This window comes from Gadus chalcogrammus, chromosome 18 (genome assembly GCF_026213295.1).
Source record: "Gadus chalcogrammus isolate NIFS_2021 chromosome 18, NIFS_Gcha_1.0, whole genome shotgun sequence".
Taxonomy (NCBI): Eukaryota; Metazoa; Chordata; class Actinopteri; order Gadiformes; family Gadidae; genus Gadus; species Gadus chalcogrammus.
In genome coordinates, this window is record NC_079429.1 from 4,105,460 (window position 1) to 4,128,962 (window position 23,503).

Below are 23,503 nucleotides of genomic sequence, written 5' to 3' on the forward strand. Positions count from 1 at the left end.
AAACGTTTGCAAGCTTATGTTGTTGCGTTTGGACTTGTTGAAGCCGGCGGACGTGGAAGAGACCCCGGGTCAGGAACCCTTTTGAGTCTGGGCAGGTGGAGCCGTCTGGCTCCGAGCGATGCTCGTGTAGGTACTCAAAAGATCAACATCCAACAGATCGACTCAGACCTACGTGACTTATCTCCTGGAACATGAGTCGGACCACAGACGTCCTGTCTGTGTTTTGGTGCTTCACAGGTGAGCGGATCCATTGCGTCCCTTCCTGACGTAACTGGTGTATTTTAATATTCAACCCTCACATGGTTACTCTGTTCTAATAATAATAATAATAATACATTTAATTTAGAGGCGCCTTTCAAAACACCCAAGGTCACCTTACAGAGCATATAGTCATCATACATTTTTTAAAAAACAAGACATTGTGGAAAAAATAAATAAATAAATAAATAAATAAATAAACATAAGCAATAAGAAATAAATAAAACAAAAACAAGACAAAACAAAACAAAAAAACAATCAAAACAGTGATCAGTTAGACGTTGTGTGCGAGTTTGAACAGGTGAGTTTTGAGTTGTGACTTGAAGGTTGTAATGGTGTCTGACTGTTTTATGTGTGGGGGGAGGGAGTTCCAGAGCCTGGGTGCTGAACAGCTGAATGACCGGGCACCCATTGAAGTGAGTCGTGATGTGGGGATACATAGTAGTCCAGCAGAGGTTGAGCGGAGGGAGCGGGAGGGAGTGTATTCTTGGAGGAGGTCGCAGAGATAACTGGGGGCTAGGTTGTGGAGAGCTTTGTAGGTGAGGAGTAGGGTTTTGTATTGGATGCGGTAGTGTACTGGGAGCCAGTGAAGTTGAATGAGGACAGGGGTGATGTGGTCAGATGATTTGGTGCGGGTGATGATCCGGGCGGCTGAGTTCTGAATGATCTGCAGTCTGTTGATGAGTTTGGTGGGGAGTCCGGTGAGGAGGGCGTTGCAGTAGTCTATGCGTGATGTGACAAATGAGTGAACTAGGATTGGGTCAGTGATGGGCGGAGTCTGGCGATGTTGCGGAGGTGGAAGAATGCAGTCCGGGTGATGTTGTGAATATGGGGTGCGAATGAGAGGGTGTTGTCCAGGATGACGCCGAGGCTCTTGACTTTGGAGGAGAAGGGTACTGGGAATCCATCGATAATTATGAGTGGAGCTGGGGTGTGTTGTGATTTAGTGAGGGTGGATTTGGATCCGATGAGCAGGGCCTCGGTCTTGTTTCCATTGAGTTCTGGTGACTAATCGGCGCCGTCCACACGAACCCAATTTTTTGGTGAAGACGAATAAGTCTTGTGCGTTTGGGCTGACCGTCGAGACCGGCGGATCCGGTGCCCAAAACCGCACTTTTCTGAAACCATTTTCCCGGGTGGTTTTAAATAAAACCAGACCTATGCGGTTTCGTGTTCGGATTCGTGTGGCCGCCTGAAACGCAAACAATGACGTCATCGCCCCCCCCCACACCAGCTGGGCGACGTTTAGAGTTGCGTTGAATTTATTATTTTAAAAAGTAAATTAAACTGTAAAAAAAATTAACTGTAAATTAAAAAGTATTGCTGCTCAATTTAAAAGGTTTAATCTCCTCCTCGATTTAATGTTTGCATACAGCGCGCAGGCTTGATGCGCTCCTTTTTTTGTGGAGAACCAGCGCCTTGAATATTTACTACAGCGTTTCTGCAGCTCGATGCGTTTTCACAATGAGTCTGTCTTTACGGAGATATTCCTGAAACGCATCAAAGGAAAACAAGGGAGAAGTTTGTTTTCGATCCACCAGGAATCCATTTCATCCACCGTGAGCGCAATCTCGCCTCTTCTTCTTTTTTTTGCTGGAGTTCTGTAGCAGAAGCATCCTCGGACGCCAGACTTCCGAGTTTTGACGTTTGTCATTTTAATGTCAATTTTAAATGATCTATACTTCTTTATTCCGTTCACCAATTTATACATGCGTGGTCTTGAAGTGCGTGGAATACAATGTAAAGTTGTGTTTGTTTTCGGGCTGATTTGCTAAAGAGGCTAATTTAGCTTACAATAAACAACCACTAGCCAATTTCATGACACAATCACAAAGACGAACAGGAACGCTATAAATGCTCCGAGACCGGAATCGACGTCAAAATTGCAACTCGTAAGGTGTCCGAGGATAATAACACCATTAATATCAACCGTCTCCTCTCTCCCCCCCTGTAGCCGTCGTGCTGGCCGAAGCCCCCCAGTGCGGGAAGCCCCCCCTGGGGCAGAACAGGGTGGTGGGGGGGATCGACGCCAACGAAGGGGCGTGGCCCTGGCAGGTTGACATCCAGGTAGACAACACGGTGTGTGTGTGTGTGTGTGTGTGTGTGTGTGTGTGTGTGTGTGTGTGTGTGTGTGTGTGTGTGTGTGTGTGTGTGTGTGTGTGTGTGTGTTCGTGTGTGTTCGTGTGTGTGTGTGTGTTCAATTACAACTTCACTTGTATTGTAATTCCCCATGCTGCTGAACGGAATCCCCTCCCTGATTCTAGTCTCTCTCTGTTCTCTTTATCTGGGCTCTCTCTCTCTTTTTCTCTTGGCTCTCTCTCTCTGGGCTCTCTCTCTGCTCCTTCTCTCTGGTCTCTCTGCTCTTTCTCTCTGGTCTCTCTGCTCTTTCTGGTCTGTCTCTCTCTGGTCTCTCTATCTCTGCTCTTTCTCTTTGGTCGCTCTCTCTCTGCTCTCTCTCTCTGGTGTCTCTCTCTCTCTCCGGTCTCTGTCTCCAGACGCAGTCGGCGGGCCACGTCTGCGGCGGCTCTCTGATCTCCGAGTCCTGGGTTCTGTCCGCAGCTCACTGCTTCCCCAAGTAAGAGCAGAGTCGGCAGGTCGGGCTCACAGCTGGGCTCCTTAAGAGGACAGAAACACATCGCTTCCACATTAGGTTTATATATATATATATATATATATATATATATATAAATATATATATATTTATTCAGAGCTAGACTTACCTACAACAAACAAGAATGGGGTCGAAATTAAGTAATGTTATTGCAGAAAATGACGGTCAATCACACCCTTGAGTGTAATATGGAGCTTATACCATGGTTACCAACCAAATATATTAACAAAATAAAGTCTTATTGTGGGGAGAAAACAAAATACGTTTTCTTTTTTTTTTTATTCCAGGGAAACTTAGTACTTACATGGGCTTTGACTAATGACTGGAAACGTTCCCATCTGTAGACCCAACCAGCATGAAGGTGTAACCTTAGCAACGCCCTAGCAACGTAGGTTATCCTCAGCACCACTTGTAGCCCGATGGAGATGAGGCTTTTTTAGAGATCAAGGGATTGACCGTTCTGAATAATACCAAACATAACTCTTCCCAAATCAGTCTTTTTGCAACAGAGATACTGGCTGAAGTCTTTTTCCCCCTATGGGCATATTATTCAAGTAGGACCTTGAATGTATTTTCAAATAGTATGGGAATGTTAGGGTTGAATAGATTGATAGATAAGAACTTTATTTCATCCCATGCATGGGAAATTAACTTGTTACAACCGCCCATGGAATCTAAAGTATGCAATAATGAAAGAAAAGCCCAGAGTAATCCTCTAAGTCTGTTAGGGTCACAAATGAGGTCCAAAGGTGTTAACCAATCAGGAGCTAGTGGTATATATAATAACACCGTCAAATCAGATGAGCTCAGCTTCCGAAGAGGCTGTATCAACACACGGTAGGATGTTTGGTTTATGATGTCACTTCCCGGTAGGGCTGAACGATTTGGGGAAATAATTGAATTGCGATTATTTCTTTAAAGGTCCTTATTATTCACTAAACAAGCAATCAATCATTATATAGTATGACCAACACATCATTGGAAGCAGTCAACATATAAACTGCTCTTTCCTTCAGGACAGGCCTTTGTTGAGATGAATTAACGCATTAATTTATGTATCTTCTTTATTTTACTATTGAATTGTAAAAGATAAACAAATACACAAATTCGGAATGCGCGATATAAACGGTCAAAAATGGCTTACGATAGAGAATTTTACTTATTTTTTTATCTATCGCGATAATTCATGTTTATGACGTGACCCGCAAAATATAAAGAGCCACGAGCTGCAACCGGCTTCAACGCATCAGCGTCATCTAAGTAAACATGGTTGAAAGCGAAACGGAGGAGCTGGTGAAAAAGAAAAGTGCAACTTCCATCATTTGGAATTGGTTCGGATTAAAGCGGTCCGACGAGCAGCAGCAAGCTATCCTCTGTAGAGTGTGTGGGGCAACAATGCTGGCTAAGAGCGGTAACACGACTAACCTGTTCTACCACCTCAAAATGAAACGTGTCACCGAATACCATGAGTGCCAGGCAATGCAGCCAACCCCAAGCTCCAGTCAGAAGAACGCAGGACAGAAAAAACAGGAACCGTTCCAGTCCACCATCCGACAGTGATTTTCAAAGGGAACAACTTACAGTAGGAAGAGCCCGCGATGGATGGAAATTACAAGGGCCATAATTATTTGCTTTTGTAAGGACATGGTCCCCTTCAAGCGGTAGAGACCCGCGGCTTTAACGCCATGTCCAGAGCTAATGATCCACGATACGAGGTGGATCAATGATATATGTAAGGGATAATGTTGTACAGAACGGCGGTCATTATCGGTCAAATAAGCAGACAGACAGACTGAAGGGTATTATTTTCGCTAATGACCGGCGACGTTCTTTACATTATCCCGCTTATTACACGGCTCCTTGCCAAAACGAAAAAACATCTTCACACAGTGTGTCTTTCTACAATTACCATTCGTAGTGTTGATCAGCAGAGAAATAGTCTGCAAATACCTGTGTGCCAGGCACGTCTGCGCGCTCCAAACGTGTGTTCTCCACCGCAGCTAACATCGTGAATAAAAAAAGAGAGCCGTTTAATGTTGCATTTGTGTTAAGTAATGTTCATTCAATCCTAATCAAGCATTACTGTGTGTGTGTGAGACACAGAGACAGAGACAGAGACAGAGACAGAGACAGAGACAGAGAGAGAGAGAGAGAGAGAGAGAGAGAGAGAGAGAGAGAGAGAGAGAGAGAGAGAGAGAGAGAGAGAGAGAGCGCGACAGCCAGTGGGGAATCCTTTGTGTTTCCTGTGATAAGGTCTGCATCTTGGAGTCTGGAAGCTGTGAATGGGTGGTTGTGGGGATATGAAGATAATAGATTAAATTAACTAATAATATCTTACAAATTTGTGAACAGAAATCAGCGTGAAAGACCCCCGAATCGACCGCGCGGTAGCCTTGTGCAAGAAGAATGAACATTACTTGACACAAATGTGAGTTCCTTTTCACACTCTTGGAATGAAAGAAAGGAGTTGAAGAAAGCCCAGGTAGCGCACAATCTTCGATCACAGAAACACAAACAAGGTGGGGGTCACGCCAGATGACGATCCAGAGGGTGCTTGAACAAGAGAAGGCCCTATGACATGTACTGAGAGCAAACAGGAAAACCAGGCACCTGGTACCCACTTGGCAAGATACAGATCTCTTGGAATCTGTAAGGAAGACCCTCGGCCCACTGCTGGAATTCACAGACGCACCGTCTGGAGAACAGTACGTCAGTGTGTCCTGCATCAAACCGGTTCTCCATCTTTTTAACAACACTGTTCTTGCTGCAGCTGATGATACAGAGCTGACCAACTTAAACGAGAATTACTTGGACCCAGAAACGGTTGACCTGCTGGATGTGGCCTCCTTGGTCGACCCACGGTTTAAAGATGCATATATAGCTGATGACCGCCAGGAGTTCATGTAGACCAGAGCGGTGGCAGAAATTCAGTCACTGTTGGAGGTGCAAGCTGCAATTGTCACAGAGCCACACACAAGCACAGAATTTGCAACTGATGGTGCTGTTGAGAGGCAAGCCAAGCGGGTGAAACGTAGCCTGGGAAGCTTTTTCAAAAAGGCCTTGGATGGCGCAGGCCGCTCTTGCTGACAGAAAGGCCATCGAAGTGGAGCTAAAAAGTTACCTGCAGACAATGCAGGTTGATGGAGAGACTGACCCACTGGACTGGTGGCAGCTAATTTTCCAAGGTTGGCAAGACTGGCCAGGAAATATCTCTGTATCCCGGCAAGTGCTCCTTCTGAAAGGGCATTTAGCATTGGTGGTAACATAGTTACATGCCTTCGGTCTCTGTTGAAGCCAGAGACTGTGGACAAGCTTCTTTATTAACAAGACACCACCAGTTTTAATTTCATTAAGTGAAATATATATGTCATTACACACAAGATTTTTTTCTTTGTTAAAGTCTCTGCAGCCACAACATTATGTTGTAGGATTACAGTTTTACACAATAAATGTTCTCAAAACGACATACCGAGTTTCTTTCTTCTTTTGTTTTATACATTTAGCAGTTTGGCTTTCCTTAGATTCTATGTAACCTGTTCTGAAATGGTTCTATTATGATTTATATATTGTGATATATATCGTTATCGCAATAAGCTGCAATGTATATCGTAATATGGATTTTAGGCCATATCGCCCATCCCTATAATACGAATCTTACTGATCTCCAGTCAGTAACAAATCAGAAATAATCGCAGCCTCGGTTGATTTTGCATATCGCGCTCTGTTACATCACGATTTCGGTTTGAATTTGATTAATCGTTCAGCCCTACTCCCCCCCCCCCCCCCAGCATCCACAACGTGGGCCCTACATCATCTACGTGGGGTCGTTTAGTCCCCCAACCCTAACCCACCCAGCGTCCACGACGTGGGCCCCTACATCATCTACGTTGGGACGTTTGGTCCTCCCCCCCCTAACCCTAACCCTAACCCCCCCCCCCCCCAGTGTCCATGACTTGGGCCCCTACATCATCTACGTGGGTCGCCACAAGCAGAAAGGCTTCAACATGCACCAGGAGTCGCACCGCGTGCGGCGGGTGGTTGTGCCAGAGTCGTACGTGGAGCCGCAGCGGGGAAACGACCTGGCGCTGGTGGAGCTCTCCAGACCCGTCTTCTGGTCCGACTACGTCCAGCCCATCTGCGTCCCCGACCAAGGGGCGCTGTTCCCAGGGGGACTGGACTGCATGGTGACGGGATGGGGGCACATCCGGGACAATGGTGAGACTGGCAGGGGCCTGGTCCTAGACCAGCTGGTCCTAGACCAACAGATCATAGACCACATCCTAGACCACCAGATCCTAGACCACCAGATCATAGACCACCAGATCATAGACCAACAGATCCTAGACCACCAGATCATAGGCCAGTTCCTAGACCACCAGATCAGATCCTAGACCAGATCCTAGACCAACAGATCCTAGACCAGATCATAGACCAGATCCTAGACCACCAGATCATAGGCCAGTTCCTAGGCCACCAGATCAGATCCTAGACCAATTCCTAGACCAGTTCCTAGACCACCAGATCAGATCCTAGACCAGATCATAGACCAGATCCTAGACCACATCCTAGAGCAGCTGCAAATGAAACCTTTTCTCTGAGAACAGGATCATGAATTCTTGTTTTACTTTTTGAAATAATAATTATTATAGTTATGTTTATATTTGCATGTATATTTTATTTTTTGAGTGATTTATGACCAACAAAACTAGGACATTTTCGAATCAACATTGTCTTTGTCAAATATATAGTCAGGTCCATAAATATTCGGACATTGACACAATTCTGATCTTTTGGGCTCTATACACCACCACAATGGATTTGAAATTAAACAAACAAGATGTGCTTTAACTGCAGACTTTCAGCTTTAATTTGAGGATATTAACATCCAAATTAGGTTAACAGTGTAGGAATAACAGTTTGTTAATGTGCCTCACACTTTTTAAGGGACCAAAAGTAATGGGATGAATTAAAAATCATAAATCAAACTTTCACTTTTCAATACTTGGTTTCAAATCCTTTGCAGTCAATCACAGCCTGAAGTCCGGAATGCTTAGACATCACCAGACGCTGGGTTTCATCCCTGGTGATGCTCTACCAGGCCTCTACTGCAACTTTCTTCAGTTCCTGCTTGTTCTTGGGTCACTTCCCCTTCAGTTTTGTCTTCAGCAAGTGTAATGCATGCTCAATTGGATTCAGGTCAGGTGATTGACTTGGCCATTGCATAACATTCCACTTCTTTGCCTTAAAAAACTCTGGTTGCTTTCGCAGTATGCTTCGGGTCATTGTCCATCTGTACCGTGAAGTGCCGTCCAATGAGTTCTGAAACATTTGCCTGAATATGAGCAGATAACATTGCCCGAAACACTTCAGAATTCATCCTGCTGCTTTTGTCAGCAGTCACATCATCAATAAATACAAGGGAACCAGTTCCATTGGCAGCCATACATGCCCACACCATGACACTACCACCACCATGCTTCACTGATGAGGTGGTATACTTTGGATCATGAGCAATTCCTTTCCTTCTCCATACTCTTCTCTTCCCATCACTCTGGTACAAGTTGATCTTTGTATCATCTGTCCATGGGATGTTGTTCCAGAACTGTAAAGGCTTTTTTAGATGTTGTTTGGCAAACTCTAATCTGGCCTTCCTGTTTTTGAGGCTCACCAATGGTTTACATCTTGTGGTGAACCCTCTGTATAAACTCTGGTGATTGTTGACTTTGACACGCATACACCTACCTCCTGGAGAGTGTTCTTGATCTGGCCAACTGTTGTGAAGGGTGTTTTCTTCACAAGGGAAAGAATTCTTCGGGCATCCACCACAGTTGTTTTCCGTGGTCTTCCGGTGTTGCTGAGCTCACCGTTGCGTTCTTTCGTTTTAAGAATGTTCCAAACAGTTGATTTGACCACACCTAATGTTTTTGATATCTCTGATGGGTTTGTTTTGATTTTTCAGCCTAATGACGGCTTGCTTCACTGATAGTGACCACTCTTTGGATCTCATTGAGAGTTGACAGCAACAGATTCCAACTGCAAATAGCACACTCGAAATGAACTCTAGACCTTTTATCTGCTCCTTGTAAATGGGATAATGAGGGAATAACACACACCAAGCCATGGAACAGCTGAGCAGCCAATTGTCCCATTACTTTTGGTCCCTTAAAAAGTGGGAGGCACATATACAAACCTTTCTAATTTCTACACCGTTCACCTGATTTGGATGTAAGTACCCTCAAATTAAAGCTTTAAGTCTACAGTTAAAGCACAACTTGTTTGTTTCATTGTGGTGTGGTATAGAGCCACAAAGATTAGGATTGTGTCGATGTCCCAATATTTATGGACCTGACGCATATATTTATTTATATATATATATATATAAATATATGCATGTCTCTTAATAAAACACGCCATTGAAATCAACACATTTGTGTATAACTATTTGTAATTAACAATGACCTTTCACTGCCCCCCCCGCCCCTCAGTGGCCCTCCCTGGGCTGGGGGTTCTGCAGCAGGTGAGGGTGCCCATCATCTCCTCCCCTTCCTGTCAGCAGCTGTTTGACGTGAACCCAGGTGACCCCGAGGACCACGTGGAAATCCTTCCTGACGAGCTCTGTGCGGGCTACCCTGAGGGCGGCCGCGACGCCTGCCAGGTAGGGACCTGTCTCTCTGTGGGGGTCTCCTGTCTCTCTAGGGCTCTTGTCTCTCTGTAGGGCTCTGGTGTGTCTCTGTAGGGCTCTGGTGTGTCTCTAGAACTCTTCACTGAAACCTCGTTTGGGAGTACACGAGATGGAATCTCAACATGATGCATCCGAACGACGTGCAATGTTTTGAAGAGTTTGGTTGGATCGGAGGCCGCTGTTGCCCCCTGCTGGTCTGAGGGAGTAAAACAGACAAGGCGCTCGCTTAAAAGTCCAGCCCTGTGCTCCAATACCCATACTATCATACTATTTAGTATGCCAGAAAAATATCTATGTCCCAATATATAGTATGGAAAAATATAATGCAGTATGCCAAAAATACCAGGATGTTTGAATACCGGATGAGGTCTCCTGAGTCAGTTTACATAAGAGAGACCGCTCCTGAGTCAGTTTACATAAGAGAGACCGCTCCTGAGTCAGCTTACATAAGAGAGACCGCTCCTGAGTCAGTTTACATAAGAGAGACCGACCCTGAGACCGTTTAGATAAGAGAGACCGCTCCTGAGACCGTTTAGATAAGAGAGAACGCTCGTGAGACCGTTTAGATAAGAGAGACCGCTCCTGAGTCAATCTTTTTTTTTTCTTTTTTTTCATAAATAAATAAGCAGCAACCTTTGACAACTGTGTGTGTGTGTGTGTGTGTGTGTGTGTGTGTGTGTGTGTGTGTGTGTGTGTGTGTGTGTGTGTGTGTGTGTGTGTGTGTGTGTGTGTGTGTGTGTGTGTGTGTGTGTGTGTGTGTGTGTGTGTGTGTCCCCCCCCCAGGGCGACTCGGGGGGGCCCCTGGTGTGCTCCATGGCCAACGCCACCTGGGTCCAGGCCGGGGTGGTGAGCTTCGGGCTGGGCTGCGCCGCCAAGAACCGGCCGGGGGTCTACGCCAGGGTGTCCTCGTTCTCCGACCTGATCCGCAGCACCGTCCCGGGGATCCGCCTGCACGGCCGAGCCCCCCAGACCCGGACCTGGGGCCCCACTGCGGGTCTCTTCCTGCTGTTCATTGGCCACTCCCTGGTACTCTGAGAACCTTCCGGAGGAGAGGACCCCCCACGTTCTGAGATGAAGCCTTTCCGTTCAAAGTAGATCGAAGCTGGTGATTGATGATTGTCGTCCCGCTGGTGATTTCAGTGTTAATGATAGACGTGTGCATTGTTCCCCGTCTGAATGTGATGATTAAATCGTGGATTTAAACATGTTTTAATTAAATTGTGCCTTAAGTGCATACAAATCATGTAGATAAAGTCGTCTTTGATATAGCGCTTTACAAATAAAATACGAAATGTGTAAAATAAAGTTTTTTTTTTTTATTAAAGCAGATTTGACCATTTTGGTCGCGTTGAGGTGGGTGTTATTCCTTGGTTTTCACACTAGAGGGTCCTAGTACAGTTATACCAATTATGGTAATGAAAAGGTAATATATGATATGGTAATTGTTGTTATTGTAGTAAATAATGTTAAAAATAAATTAAGAACTAACACACGGGTACTGGCGTTTGAATTTATTGAATGAAAAACTGATCAATAGAAAGATTCACTACTTCCACTATTATTATTAAAAACTGCTGGTCGTTCTGTTTGATCTGTGCTGATTAATACTTTCATGCTAGGTACCCCGTGAAAGGGAGGTGTGTTAGGGTCCGTCAGGCATCAGGTGGGATGGAATCAGAGAGGCTCATGGGAGATCCCAGCTGCAGCTCCTGCTGCAGTGATTCAAGGTCAGCCTGGGTCATGCTGTGGACCTCCAGCCAATCGGAGAGCAGAGAGGCCGAAAGGGGGCCGGAGTCGTAGCTGACAGCGGGAAACAAAGTTTAAATGTTAAATCAAAAAGGGATTGAGTCGTTTTCTTAAAAATAAATAACTCAATGAATTCCCTCATACCCAAAAACAGGTTAATTGGATGTTCCACCTCGAAGATGAGACCACCTGAGGCCGTGGTCTCATCTTACCCCCCCACATGGACGGCTTGACCCAATAGCATCCAGCTGCAGCCCCGGAGCTGGGGCCTGTGGTTGTGCAGCTGAATGCTCCCTGCTTGACCTGCCCCCCTCTCCATCCCCAACCTCACCTGTACTGCACCACCTGTATGGTCCCCACCCCCCCCCCCACCTGTATGGCCCCTTGTGTTGGGTTGTCCACCCTCCCCCCCATGACCGGTGTCCTCACCTGTACGGCCCCTCTTGTTGGACCCCCCCCCCCCACCTGTTCGGCCCCTCCTGTTGCCCTTCCCCCCCCAACCCCCTCACCTGTGCGGGCCCTCCTGTTAGACCCCCTCACCTTTCCCTGGGGTCCGAGTGCTGCAGGTCGGTGAGCGACTGGCTGAGGAGGTCGTCGAGGTCGAAGCCCACGCCGTAGCCGGCGCCGCTGCCTTTGGGGGTGACGGAGAAGACGGGGGGCAGCACGTCCTCCACCTGCAGAACAACCACAGGCGGAGGTGAGCTCCGTCCGCTCGGATGAGTGGAGCTTTCCTCCACCTCTTTCTACCGGCCCAGCCCGGCTTGGATTTGCATTCCCATTATTCAGCAGACCCTTTTATCCAAAGCGACTTACAAAAAGTACATTTGTCAGGAGAAAGAGAAACAATATATCGCTGTCGATACAGTAAGGATGTTCAAAGAACCAAGTGCCAAGCACTAACTATTTTAAGGTTAACTCATTCCCCGTAAGCAATAAAGATAGCTAGGTTAAGATGCTACACAATAGTCAGTACTATTTATAAGTGGCAGGACAAGGAACCTTATAACCCGGCTTCCCGCTTCGAGGCGTGTCTTGAACTGATGACGCGCCTGTTTTGAGTCATGACAACAACACGCTTTTATTGCCTGTTTGTTTTATTCTACCGTAAAATCTGAATGATTAGTTTACAACACAGTTAACCTACTCTGGTTGTTTCAGACGGATGGCGACACACACGCCAAGATAAGCACTGAGGAGTTCAATTTGACCTTCAGTATTCCCCATCTTTGCTTCCTAATCTCAACAGTTCCTTGAGAGCCGACTTGAAATTTGTTTTGTTTGCACGTTAGACAATGTGTACACATTTTTCCCACACGAGTGCCACACCATTACCTTGTTTTTAGGAAAAACAAACATTGAATATCAACATCAGAGCTCTAATAATGTGAAGTAGGGTCCAATGTCCTGTCTTCAGTATGGATGTGATATGTGTGAAACATTGTCCAATATGTAATCTAATCTAATGGAGATTCGGAAAAAGGGGGAATATTGTACGTCAAACTGATTTCCTCCATCTATCATTGTGGATGTCAGTGCGTGCGTCCCACCTAATACACTATATGTCTCTTAAACTAACAAACATATCGATAATACTGTCGGCCATAATATAAAAATAAAAGGGAAACCAAAAGTGTGTCGTTATCCCCGACTCAAGAAAAGCGTCACACCTTGAAGCGGAAAGCCCGGTTGATAGGAATGCAGCTGGGCCAGTTTAGTATAGTGGAAGAACACCACAGAGGTCAAAAAGCTAAGAGAGCGATGTCCCCGATGCTAACCTAGGCTAACCTCACATCCACATGTCCAGAACGAGACCCTTAAGGGCCGATTATGGTCCCACGTTCACGCAACGCAACGACCACGCAGACGCTTCGACGCAGTCGGGGACCTTTATGGGTCCACGTCGGCTTTTAGTAAACGGACCAATCACAGCCCTCGCTGCTGCGTCGCCACGACGGAAGGTTACAATTTTTGGGCGGCGCACGTCCGGCCCTTGCGGCGGACGCAAGGAGGGTCCGCAAGGACGTAAGGGGTCCGTGACCCCCTTGCGCTGCGTGGACGTGGGACCATAATCAGCCCTTTAGCGACCTAGGTAACAAAACCTCACTTAGCTTTCAGTTAGTTAGCTTAGTGTGCTAGGTGTGCGTAGGCACGCCACAAAGCACTGGGCGTGACCCCTGCGGCCCCATGACCCCGTGACCCCTACCTGGGACTTGGAGAGCTGCAGTGTGACCGTGTGGATGTCCGGGACTCCGCTGAAGCCCAGGCTGGGGCCCGAGGAGCCGTCTGTCGGGGGCCCAGGCTTGTCCTCCTGGGATAGGGCCAGCTTCTCCAGGGCCGGCGGGGGCTGGGCCAGGGGCCGCAGGAAGTGGGGGGGGAGGCCGTTTGGCAGGCCGCCGGGGGCCTTATTCAGGAACCTGTCCAGGGGGTGGAGGTGGGGGAAGAGGTGGGCGTGGGGGTGGGGGTGGAGGAGCGATGGGAGAGGAGGAGCAGCCTGGGGGAGGGGCGGGGCGTGGGAGGTGCCACTAGCTGCCGGCGGCTGGCTGCTCCACCTCCCCATGCAGCTCAGCGTTCCTCCTCCTCCCACCTCCTCCTCCGCTGGCCGCAGCGTCTCTCCTGCTCCTGCTTTGACCTCGCCGTTGACCGCGGCGGCGGCGGCGGGGGGGGCGGTAACCTCTGGCCGCGCGGACGCAGGTTGGGTTGGTTTGCCGTGGGCGGGGGGGAAGAGGAGGGGAACCGGCCGATGTCCCGCGGGCCGGAACAGCAGCTGGGGCTTCAGTACCGGCTCCTGCTCCGCCGTCTCCACGCCCCCCGCGTGGTGCCAGTGCGGCGACGGCCCGGGACACGACGCCGGTTTGTCCCCGGAGCAGTCCATCATCTTCTTCCAGCGCTCCAATAGGCTCTTGTCGTTGTCGCTCAGCATGACGCCGCCCAGGGAGTCGCCGTGCCGGCCCTCCCTCCTCTCCTTCTCCTTCGTTTTCCTCTCCCGCTCCCGGGCGCGCTCCTGCCGCTTCCTCCGCTTCTCCTCGCGCTCCCGCTGGCGCTCCTGGGCGGTGACGGGCCGCCGGCTGTCCTGCAGGGAGGAGAGGGAGCAGGAGGACAGGGCACCACCGCCGCCGTCGCCCCCCCCGGCACCTCCTCCGTCTGAAAGAGACCACAGGAGCTGAGCGGCGCCGCCGACGGATAGTGACTACGGCTAGTTAGCGCCAACTACGGCTAGTTGACACCAACTACGGCTAACTTAAACAAACCATGGCTAGTTAGCGCCAACTACGGCTAGTTGAAACCAACTACGGCTAGCTTAAACAAACCATGGCTAGTTAGCGCCAACTACGGCTAGTTGAAACCAACTACGGCTAGATAGCGCCAACTACGGCTAGTTGAAACAGACTACGGCTAGTTAGCGCCAACTACGGCTAGTTGAAACCGACTACGGCTAATTGAAACCAACTACGGCTAGCTGATGCAACTATCGCTATTGACTACTAGTTATGATGTTAATAGCTTATTAACACAAGTTATTGCTAGTTAGTTACCGCTAATAAATGCTAGTTTTGGCTAGTTGTCACTGGTTTTACCAGTGCTGTGGTAATTAGCGTCCGTTACAAGCTAACACAGATTATATGGAATAATTATCGTCCAGTTAGTTAATATCAATTCATAGAGAAAGTCCCGGGGATAACTGGGTTGATTAATTCTGGGGTTTCATTCTGAGACCAAATTCCGCCAAAATACCTCAAGGTGATTAAAGATAAATACAGTCGGTCAGAGTCCAAAACTGTACTTCTAAATGTTTGTCTTTTTAACCTGCCAGAGTGAAAGAATCTACAAGCAAAGCATAATATCAAAACATCCATTGCCAAGAGGGTAAATCTGTGACTCTGCAACTGAATAACTTTTGGTCACTTGACTAAACACGACCTTGGACCCCTAGACTCCTTTACCGGTGCGGGCCTTGTTCCTGAGGGCCGACTTCAGCAGGGCCGCCTTCAGCGCTGCTTTGGTGTCCTCCGAGATCGCCCCGTCCTTCCGGGGCCCCTCTCCCACCGGGGCCCGGTCCGGCTTGGCCAGGGACTGGGAGAGGGCCTGGGAGAGGGACTGGGCCTGGATCTCCGAGAGGGAGAGGGCGGGGCCGGCGGTCTGCGTCGACGGAGCGGCGGGGGGCCCAGACGAGGGGGGGGGTTGTGGGGGGGCCCGGGGGTCCGCCAGCACCTCCTCCTCCTGCACCTTCTGCTGCGGCTTTGGGAAGCCCCCCATGGCGTCGGGGGGGTCCTGGCTGCAGACGGGCGAGGTCAGGTCTATGGTCTCCGTCTGGCCAGCGTCCGAGTTGGCGCTGGGCATGTCCACGTCCAGGGGACAGACCAGGGGCTTGGTGAGGGGGGGCAGCCGGCCCGGGGCCAGGGAGGGGTGGTGCGGCCGGCTCCCCCCCTCATGCAGAGACTGCCCTGGCTCCTCCTCCATCACCTGCTGCGAGCTCTGGGAGAACCGCGCCAGCGCCGTCAGGTTGATGGACGAGGTCCCCAAGAGACACGGGATACCACCCTGCCCAGCTCCCCCACCACCACCACCACCTCCTCCTCCATCCCCACCTCCACCGACTTTGGCCCTGGCCAGGGGCCTGAACTGCAGCCTCTGTCGGTTCCCCTGCCTCTTCCGGTGGAAGTCCTGGATCTCGATCAGGATCGACTCCTTGATCTGCTCCTTGTTGGTGGGGATCTTGTCGAACTCAAAGTTGAAGGCCGGCACGCAGACGGGCTCGTCGTCGGGGTCGTGGTACTTGGAGAGGTACGGGTGCTCCAGCGCCTGCGTCACCGTGATGCGCTCGCGGGGGTCGAACCTCAGCATGGCTCCCAGGAGGTCCACCGCCTCGGGCTCCGTCTGGGGGAACAGCTTGGTCAGGGGCACCGGGGCCCGCGAGGGGAGGCTCTGGATGTAGGAGCGGACGCGTTCGGCGCCGATGGCCCCGATCAGCCCCAGGGGCGGGGTCCCGAGCACCGCCAGGATGAGCTGCAGCTGGTGGACGTAGTGCTTCCCGGGGAACAGCTGCTTGCGGCCCAGCATCTCGGCGAAGATGCAGCCCACCGACCACAGGTCGATGGCAAGGCTGTAGTGGTGCAGCGACAGCATGAGCTCCGGCGCGCGGTACCAGCGCGTGGCCACGTACTCCGTCATGAAGGAGTGCGACTCCTCGGGGTGGGAGCTGAGGCCGCGGGCCATGCCGAAGTCCCCGATCTTCAGCTCACAGTTCTCGTTGACCAGCAGGTTGGAGGGCTTGAGGTCGCGGTGGATGACGTTGGCCGAGTGCACGTACTTCAGCCCCCGCAGCAGCTGGTACAGGAAGTAGCGCGTGTGCTCGGGCGTCAGCGGCTGGCCCGAGTGGATGATCTGGTGGAGGTCGCTCTCCATCAGGTCCAGCACCACATAGCTGAGGGTTTGAGAGAGCAGTGAACACCACATGGGAACCTCTGGGACTCAGGAGGAATGAATCACCTAATGTAAAAGACTGATTCCAATCAGCCTTCTGCTCTGTTAATAATAGTAATAATTGATCGGTTTTTACAGCGCTTTTTTCTAAACACTCAAAGACGCTATACAAAATTTAATACATACAGACAGTACATACACTCAAACAAAAGGAAAATAAACAACACCACAATATAGCTCTGTGAACGTGCTAGGCTCCGGAACAGGCTAGCCTAATGCTAGCCCCCTGAACAGGCTAGCCCCCTGGGCAGGCCAGTCTCCTGAACATGCTAGCCTCTTAAACAGGCTAGCCTTGGCACTGTGAGCTGTGAACTCAATGTTACGACACTCTTATCAACAACAACAGACAGTGAATGATTTCCTCTGCCATTAAGTAACAGATAGCGTGAGTGCATCTTGCTCAAGGAAGCCTACAGGCTGTAGGAGTTGGTGGTCATCGAACCCAAAACCTTTCAGCTCGGAGTCCTACACCCTAACCACTGGACTATCCTGACTCCTGCCCCCCCCCCCCCACACTGGACTATCCTGAACCCCCCCTGTTACAGGACATGAGTGGAGTGGTACACATACACCGATTTGAAGGCTGAGTGCGGCAGGTTGGGCTGCAGGATGTCCTTGATGGCGATGATGTTGTCGTGTTTGAAGTGCTTGAGGATCTTCAGCTCTCTCAGGGTGCGCTTGGCGTTGGTGAGCACCTCGAACACGTTGGAGATCTTCTTGATCGCCACCTTCTGGCCTGTGGGACAAACAGAAATCAACGTTGATGGTTTGGGAGAACACGGACGGAGCTCAATGCAAATGATTCCTGGATCTGGAAATTAGTTTGAGGGAATTTTCCTGCATTTCAAAATAAATGATCTCACATCTTTCAAAATAAGAGCACTCTTATCCTTAAAGGGCTCAGGTGTGGGTGTGATTAGCTGATACAAGCCGTTTGGCACAGGCGAGGAAAGATTTTCATAGTGGCATCACAAGTGGGCGTGTCCACCTAGATGTGTGCTGGATAGATCAGTTTCCAGCCTACCCAGTGGACTGTAGCAAGCGTTGCTCATCTATCCTTCATATATCTAAACGGCCACTTGCAATGTCCCTATGAAAATCAATCCTTCCCTTTGCTAAACAGCTTGTACCAGCTAATCACACCCACACATGGTGGCAAGACAGAAGCCCTTTAAAATAGGAGAACAACATATGCATCATACATGTTGATATATATATGATATAGATCAAGAGTTACCGTTGTCCCGTCTCCGCGCCGACGACACCACGCCGTATGCCCCCGTGCCGATGGTCTCGATGATGTCATACTCCTCGCCGACCTCAAAGGTCACGTCCAGCGAGTGGGCCTTCAGCAGGGCCAGGTTCTTCTCCGTCGTGCTGCCGTCCCTCGCCGACCTCAGGCCATCGGCCGCCGGTCCCAGCAGCTCCTGAGACGCCATGCTGGGAGAGGCATAGGGGCGACTTCATCAGAACATCTTCACATCAGGATACAAAGTTTACAATCATAACAGACGTATAACAGCACTGGTATGTGTTGGACTGGAGTCTAAACACAATAATGCATAGAACAACGGACAGAAGAACAGGCTGACGGACAGACAGAGAGGCAGGCTGACAGACACGGGTAAGGAGGACAAACAAACGTCTTGTCAAACTGTCAAACTGACAGACCAGCGGCGGCTGAGATCCGTAAAGCACAGCCATAACAAAGCGGTGCAGTTTATCCTTATAATAAATATATATATATATAATGTAATAATCATAGAGGACACTACGCCAGCTCCCTGCCAATGTAAAGCCCCTCGCTGCAAGACAAATAATGATTAACCTTCTTCTAGTTTACAATGATCATTATTATAGCCCGTCCTGTGGACCCTGAATACAATACCACTTAATATTCTGCCAGGGGCGTCGGCTGTTACCTGGTCACCATCAAGGTACAGCGATAAACATGACTCAGTCACAGAGTCAGAGACACAGACATCAACTCTCGTATATTCACCTTTACGTGTGGATCCCTAACGCCCGCGTAGTTTTATTCCCATGGAGGCATGGCGAGGATTTGTTTAAGCGACGGCGACTTCCACGTCTGGTTCCGGGCTGTCTTTGGAGTGACGTCATTTTCGCCCAACAGGGCGCTGCACCTTCGGCGAGACAGGCCAATAGGAGCATGCTGCACCGAGAGAGGGGCGGGACGGACCAATAGGAGGCGGCTGAGAGGGGCGTGTGTGTAGTCAATGTTTATTTTATTTCCAGACTGAGAGAAGCCTAAGAAGCATAAAGGGCAAATAGTCTATTAGTAGAATAAATATAATATTACTTAGAAATGTATCCTCTTACTTTTTTAACTATAATAATAATAATAAGAATTATTATTATTATTATTATTGCTATTTATAATGATTATTAATAATAATTTTGGTAGTAGTATTAGTAATCGTCTGGTTGGTGCAGACAACCTCATAAGTAAACAGGTCAAAGTCCTGACCTGATCCCATCCAACACAGTGAGGACAACATCTGGATCGGCCAGCCAATGAAAACCAGCGGGCTCCGGCCAATCACACGTCTTAATTCTCCTTTTAACACACGCCACGTACATGTTTTGGGGGTGTTTCACCATCGAAAAGCCAAACCAGTTTCTGTTGATTAAGAATCCATACAGCTGCTGTATAGCGTTATACTGGGGACCATCAAGCGCAACTGAAACCATCAGGTCGCAGAAAGTAACGGGACGTCATGGGACAGGGTAGTGGTGGAGGAGTACCGACATGGGAACGGAAAGCGCGATGCTTTCTGTGCGTCTTTGGAATCTTGTTGTCGGTTTACGCGCTGCACGTGGAACTATCGAAGGAGAGCAACCCGGACTACCGAGCGGTGTGCGACCTGGGAGAGTCGGTCAGCTGCTCCAAGGTTTTCACCTCCAGGTACGGATCTCCCTGTCACATAACTAATCCCCCCACCACACTCAGCCCCCCCGGCACTGCCACGTCCAACAAGGACCTGTCCTGGAGACGTCTGTTAGAGCAGCAGACGTGCACGCACGGCCACAGGTCTACACGCCAACCGTAGCTCGATTCCTGCCACTGTGGAGCTCAGCTGTTGTGTAAATGCCAATTTCCATCAGTTGTATTATTTTTGTTCCAATGGAAAACTTCACCATTCTGAAGTTTACTAGTGTTCTACTGCTACTGTAAACAGTCCATGTGCTGGTTGGGTGGAGTCCTTCATGATGCTGCTCTGCCCTTGCGTCTGGTGATGTAGAATGTAGATGGTTGACAGAGATGGCAAACTGCAGATGATTCGCTGGGCGGAGTTGACCACCCGCTGTAGTTCCTGCTTCTCTGCCGCTGTGCAGCTACAATACCACACAGTGATACAGGAAGTGAGGATACTCTCCACCACACAGCTATAGAAGGATTCTAGTATGGCTGTGGACATGCCTGCCCCCTTTAACTTCCTTAGGAAGCAGAGCCGTTGATGGGCCTTCTTGATGGTGTGCACGGTGTTCTCCCGCCAGGTGAGTGTGTTGGTAAGGTGCCGGCCAAGGTATTTGAATGTGTGAACCCTCTCCACAGCTGCGTTGTCGCTGTAGAGGGGGGGAGGGCTAAGGGCCCTTCCTGTGGAAGTCCAGAATCAACTCCTTCGTCTTCTTTATGTTCAGGATCAGGTTGTTTTCCACGCACCACAGTTCCAGTCGCCTCAGCCCTGTAAGCCATCTCATCCCCATTGCTGATAACTCCTATCACGGCTGTGTTATCTGCAAACTTAACTGACATTACTGTCGTAGTGTGCTCTGCAGTCGGGAGTAAGCAGTGTGTACAGTAGAGGGCTGGGCACACAGTCCTGGGGACGGCCAGTGTTGAGGATGGTGGTTGAGGATGTGAGGTTATTAATCCTTACAGACTGAGGTCTGTGGGACAGGAAATCAAGTATCCAATTGCAGATTGATGGGGCGAGACCGAGTGCAGACAGCTTGTTGACCAGTGTCTGTGGGATGATTGTATTGAAAGCAGAACTAAAATCAAGACACATAGGAATTGCTAGTCTCCAGATGGGTGAAGGCTTGGTGGATAACGGCTGAAACTGCATCAGCAGTCGAACGGTTCTGCCTGTAAGCGTACTGGTGACAGTCGGATGTGATGTCCATGGTGTTCTTGATATGTGACATTACCACCCTCTGAAAGGTTTTCATGATGATTGGGGTGAGAGAGCAACAGGTCTATAGTCATTGAGACAGGTGACCGTCTGGACTTTTGGTACCGGAATGATGGTGGATGTCTTAAGACATGTTGGTACAGTTGGCCGGGGCCAGGGAGATGTTAAAGATGTCACACATGACCCCTGAGAGTTGGCATGCACAGTACTTTAGGACACGGCCCGGAATACCGTCAGGTCCAGCTGCTTTGCGTGGATTTATTTTCTGTAGAGTGCAACCTCCCTCTCTGATACACTCAGTGTGTAGTCCCCTGGCGAGGATGTAAGCTTGGTGGTGTTATTGGGGAGTTATTGGAGGCCTGGTATTGGTATGAAACAATCACTCTGATTGGTATGTAAAAATAATTCTGACTGGCTTAGGATAAAACCATGATGCATAGTGAATCAGCAGCGTTAGGACAGTTAAGTTTGTTTAGATATCAAAATTTGGCTCGGGGCAATTATGTTATGCGGCTAACGATATAAATTGTTATGAGGCTAACGATATAAATTATGTTACGAGGCTGACGATATGCAAGTGCAGACATACAAAGGCTGTGGAGTAACAGGACTCCCAGTAAAAGCCCCTGGTACTCCCAGTACCAGGGCTGGTACTCCCAGTACCAGCCCTGGTACTGGGATAACCCAGCCTTTTCCCAGTAGGAAGGGACGGAGAAGCCCGGGCAGGATGTAGCCTGCCCGGCTGCTGTTGGTGGATCTCTTCACAACTGCTGTTGTTGGTTCTCTTCCAGATGGGGTCGTGGGTTCGGACTGGTCCAGTTCCTCGTGGCTGAAGACCACTTCCTGAATCAGCCCAACAGCATTCTGGGAATCATATTCTATACACTCCAGCTCAGCCTCGGTGAGAACCGCTGTTCCACTCTTGATAGAATGTTCTGGACGTCAATACTAGGTTAGAAAATTGCTTATACCAAATTTGACTTTTAAATATTATCTGCGTAACGTGTGCAGTATTTCTCGATTTACTTCTCGATGGCAGCCGCCGCGAGTAACGTTACCGCTAGTGAGGAGGACATCATTTCTGATTTGTTATCTACGCCATTTTCTCTTATTTTACATTAGTAAAATAAAATACACATAAAAGGATATATTATATACAATAAAGTACAGTAAAAGTGTGTCCATCCCAGACAGTAGACTAGAATAAACCCCCATTTAGAATGCAGGACTGCCTCCTTCTCATTGGTTATCCGTCTGACCAATCACACGTGGGCGTCCCTCCTCACCAGGTCTGTCGGTGTCCCCTCGGGCGGCCATGCTGCTGGTGCTGTCCTCCTGGGTGTCTCTTGCCGGCTCCCTGTACCTGGCCTCCATCCTGCTCTTCGTGCTGGAGGACCTGTGCCTGGTGTGCATATCGACCTACGTTGTCAACCTGTTCCTGATGCTGGTCAACCTGAAGAGGAGATCAGGCCTGGCTGTGGCGAGGGAGAAGGCCGAGTAGATCTTTTCACCTGGGCCTGCTCCTCCATCACCTGAAGAGGAGGCCAGGCCGGGTCCAGGAGAAGGCGGAGTGGGAAGTCTCCATCGCCTGTGCTGTCTTTGGCAGCCTTTGCCGTTGGCTCTTTGGAAGGAGAAAAAGTTCTGATAGTCAATCCACCTTAAAAAAATTGTTATTGCAACCGACGCCTTTACATCCATTACGTCCTGTAATTTACTTTAACTTTTTTTTTTCTCCGAAAGAAAACCAGGATTTATCACAGACCTCCAGTAGGGGGCGCCAGGACTTTAAAATCACAAGGAGCGCAAATAGTGACCGTTTGGTTGGTGAGAAATATGTGAAGTGTTCGCTGAATGACCCTGCACATGTTAATAAACATTTACAATTTAATTCCTCTCACTGAGAATGTTCAAATCTATTTGGTCAGTGTGTGTCCTAATTGATTAAACACATGAGTGATATCATAGAACCATTATAGATATTGAAGACCAGTGACTACAAACAGTATTAAAATGACATCGTAAAAAAAGAGTTAGTCATCATATCCATTATTTTCCATATAGGTATATTCAGTATTTTAACTTATCCTGGAAATGATCGTAAATTAAACTCCCAGCACCACACCAAAAGGAGGAGGCCAATCAGTGCTCAAAAGGTCTATAAAGTTTTAATCCTTTCCTTATAGACAGTCTCATTTCCACATGGTAAGAGACAACATCTATCAAGAAAGCAATACAGGTTTATAATATTGGGATGTTTTATGTACTATAAATCAAGGTTACATTTCATTATATAATCTGATATTTCGAGCCATTTACAAATAAATTACATGACTTGTAATCCTTATCCAAAACCATAAAATTAGGTGGTCAATGATCACTATTTGGATCAAAAGTGATCACCCTATGGAGGCAGAGGAAAAAAAAGTTTCCATTTAGGACTCACTTGAAACATCAGTTGTGTAATGAACACAGGAACGCAACACATGAAAATGGCAACTGAATTTCACTCTCCAACCATTCTCTAAAGAGACGTTGACGGGCCCAGAGCTCATAGGCCAACATACACAG

The 23,503-nt window shown here is 48.7% G+C and overlaps 3 protein-coding genes across 4 annotated transcripts in view; 2 read left to right on the forward strand and 1 right to left on the reverse strand.

Moving 5' to 3' along the window:
• LOC130371443 (serine protease 33-like) overlaps window positions 1–11,066 on the forward strand; it is an 11,489-nt gene extending 423 nt beyond the window's left edge. Inside the window, exons 1-6 of the mRNA XM_056577219.1 lie at window positions 1–237; window positions 2,213–2,325; window positions 2,754–2,833; window positions 6,813–7,084; window positions 9,355–9,524; window positions 10,335–11,066. The exon at window positions 1–237 is cut by the window's left edge and continues 423 nt beyond it. Coding sequence (XP_056433194.1) covers window positions 192–237; window positions 2,213–2,325; window positions 2,754–2,833; window positions 6,813–7,084; window positions 9,355–9,524; window positions 10,335–10,586 — 933 coding nt within the window. The 5' untranslated portion in view covers window positions 1–191 and the 3' untranslated portion in view covers window positions 10,587–11,066. The remainder of the gene's footprint in view (window positions 238–2,212; window positions 2,326–2,753; window positions 2,834–6,812; window positions 7,085–9,354; window positions 9,525–10,334) is intronic.
• mapk7 (mitogen-activated protein kinase 7) lies at window positions 10,669–18,875 on the reverse strand. Of its 2 annotated transcripts, none has more exons than XM_056577217.1 (7): window positions 18,781–18,875; window positions 18,016–18,218; window positions 17,349–17,514; window positions 15,239–16,719; window positions 13,501–14,438; window positions 11,838–11,971; window positions 10,669–11,351 (listed from the first exon to the last, which is right to left on the reverse strand). In XM_056577217.1, exons 2-7 carry the CDS (start codon window positions 18,215–18,217, stop codon window positions 11,204–11,206), a joined length of 3,069 nt encoding a protein of 1,022 aa, XP_056433192.1. In that variant the 5' UTR covers window position 18,218; window positions 18,781–18,875; the 3' UTR covers window positions 10,669–11,203. The 2 variants fall into 2 exon arrangements, with proteins under 2 accessions (XP_056433192.1, XP_056433191.1); XM_056577216.1 differs by lacking the exon at window positions 18,781–18,875 and adding an exon at window positions 18,701–18,780.
• Window positions 18,876–19,357: 482 nt separating this feature from the next.
• Window positions 19,358–23,276, forward strand: vkorc1 (vitamin K epoxide reductase complex, subunit 1). The gene is made up of 3 exons (XM_056577546.1): window positions 19,358–19,704; window positions 21,727–21,836; window positions 22,225–23,276. Exons 1-3 carry the CDS (start codon window positions 19,517–19,519, stop codon window positions 22,434–22,436), a joined length of 510 nt encoding a protein of 169 aa, XP_056433521.1. The 5' UTR covers window positions 19,358–19,516; the 3' UTR covers window positions 22,437–23,276.
• Window positions 23,277–23,503: the final 227 nt, after the last annotated feature.

What these genes read in the sequence shown, in the direction of transcription:
- mapk7 (XM_056577216.1), bottom strand. An exon ending in CACTCAGCCTTCAAATCGGT is followed by an intron (nt 16,720 to 17,348) that starts GTATGTGTACCA and finishes TCAAACCCTCAG; the next exon opens with CTATGTGGTGCTGGACCTGA. An exon ending in CAGGAACAAGGCCCGCACCG is followed by an intron (nt 14,439 to 15,238) that starts GTAAAGGAGTCT and finishes GGTCTCTTTCAG; the next exon opens with ACGGAGGAGGTGCCGGGGGG.
- vkorc1 (XM_056577546.1), top strand. Translation starts at nt 19,517, where the DNA reads ATGGGACAGGGTAGTGGTGGAGGAGTACCGACATGGGAACGGAAAGCG. An exon ending in TCCAAGGTTTTCACCTCCAG is followed by an intron (nt 19,705 to 21,726) that starts GTACGGATCTCC and finishes GTTCTCTTCCAG; the next exon opens with ATGGGGTCGTGGGTTCGGAC. An exon ending in TACACTCCAGCTCAGCCTCG is followed by an intron (nt 21,837 to 22,224) that starts GTGAGAACCGCT and finishes CCTCCTCACCAG; the next exon opens with GTCTGTCGGTGTCCCCTCGG.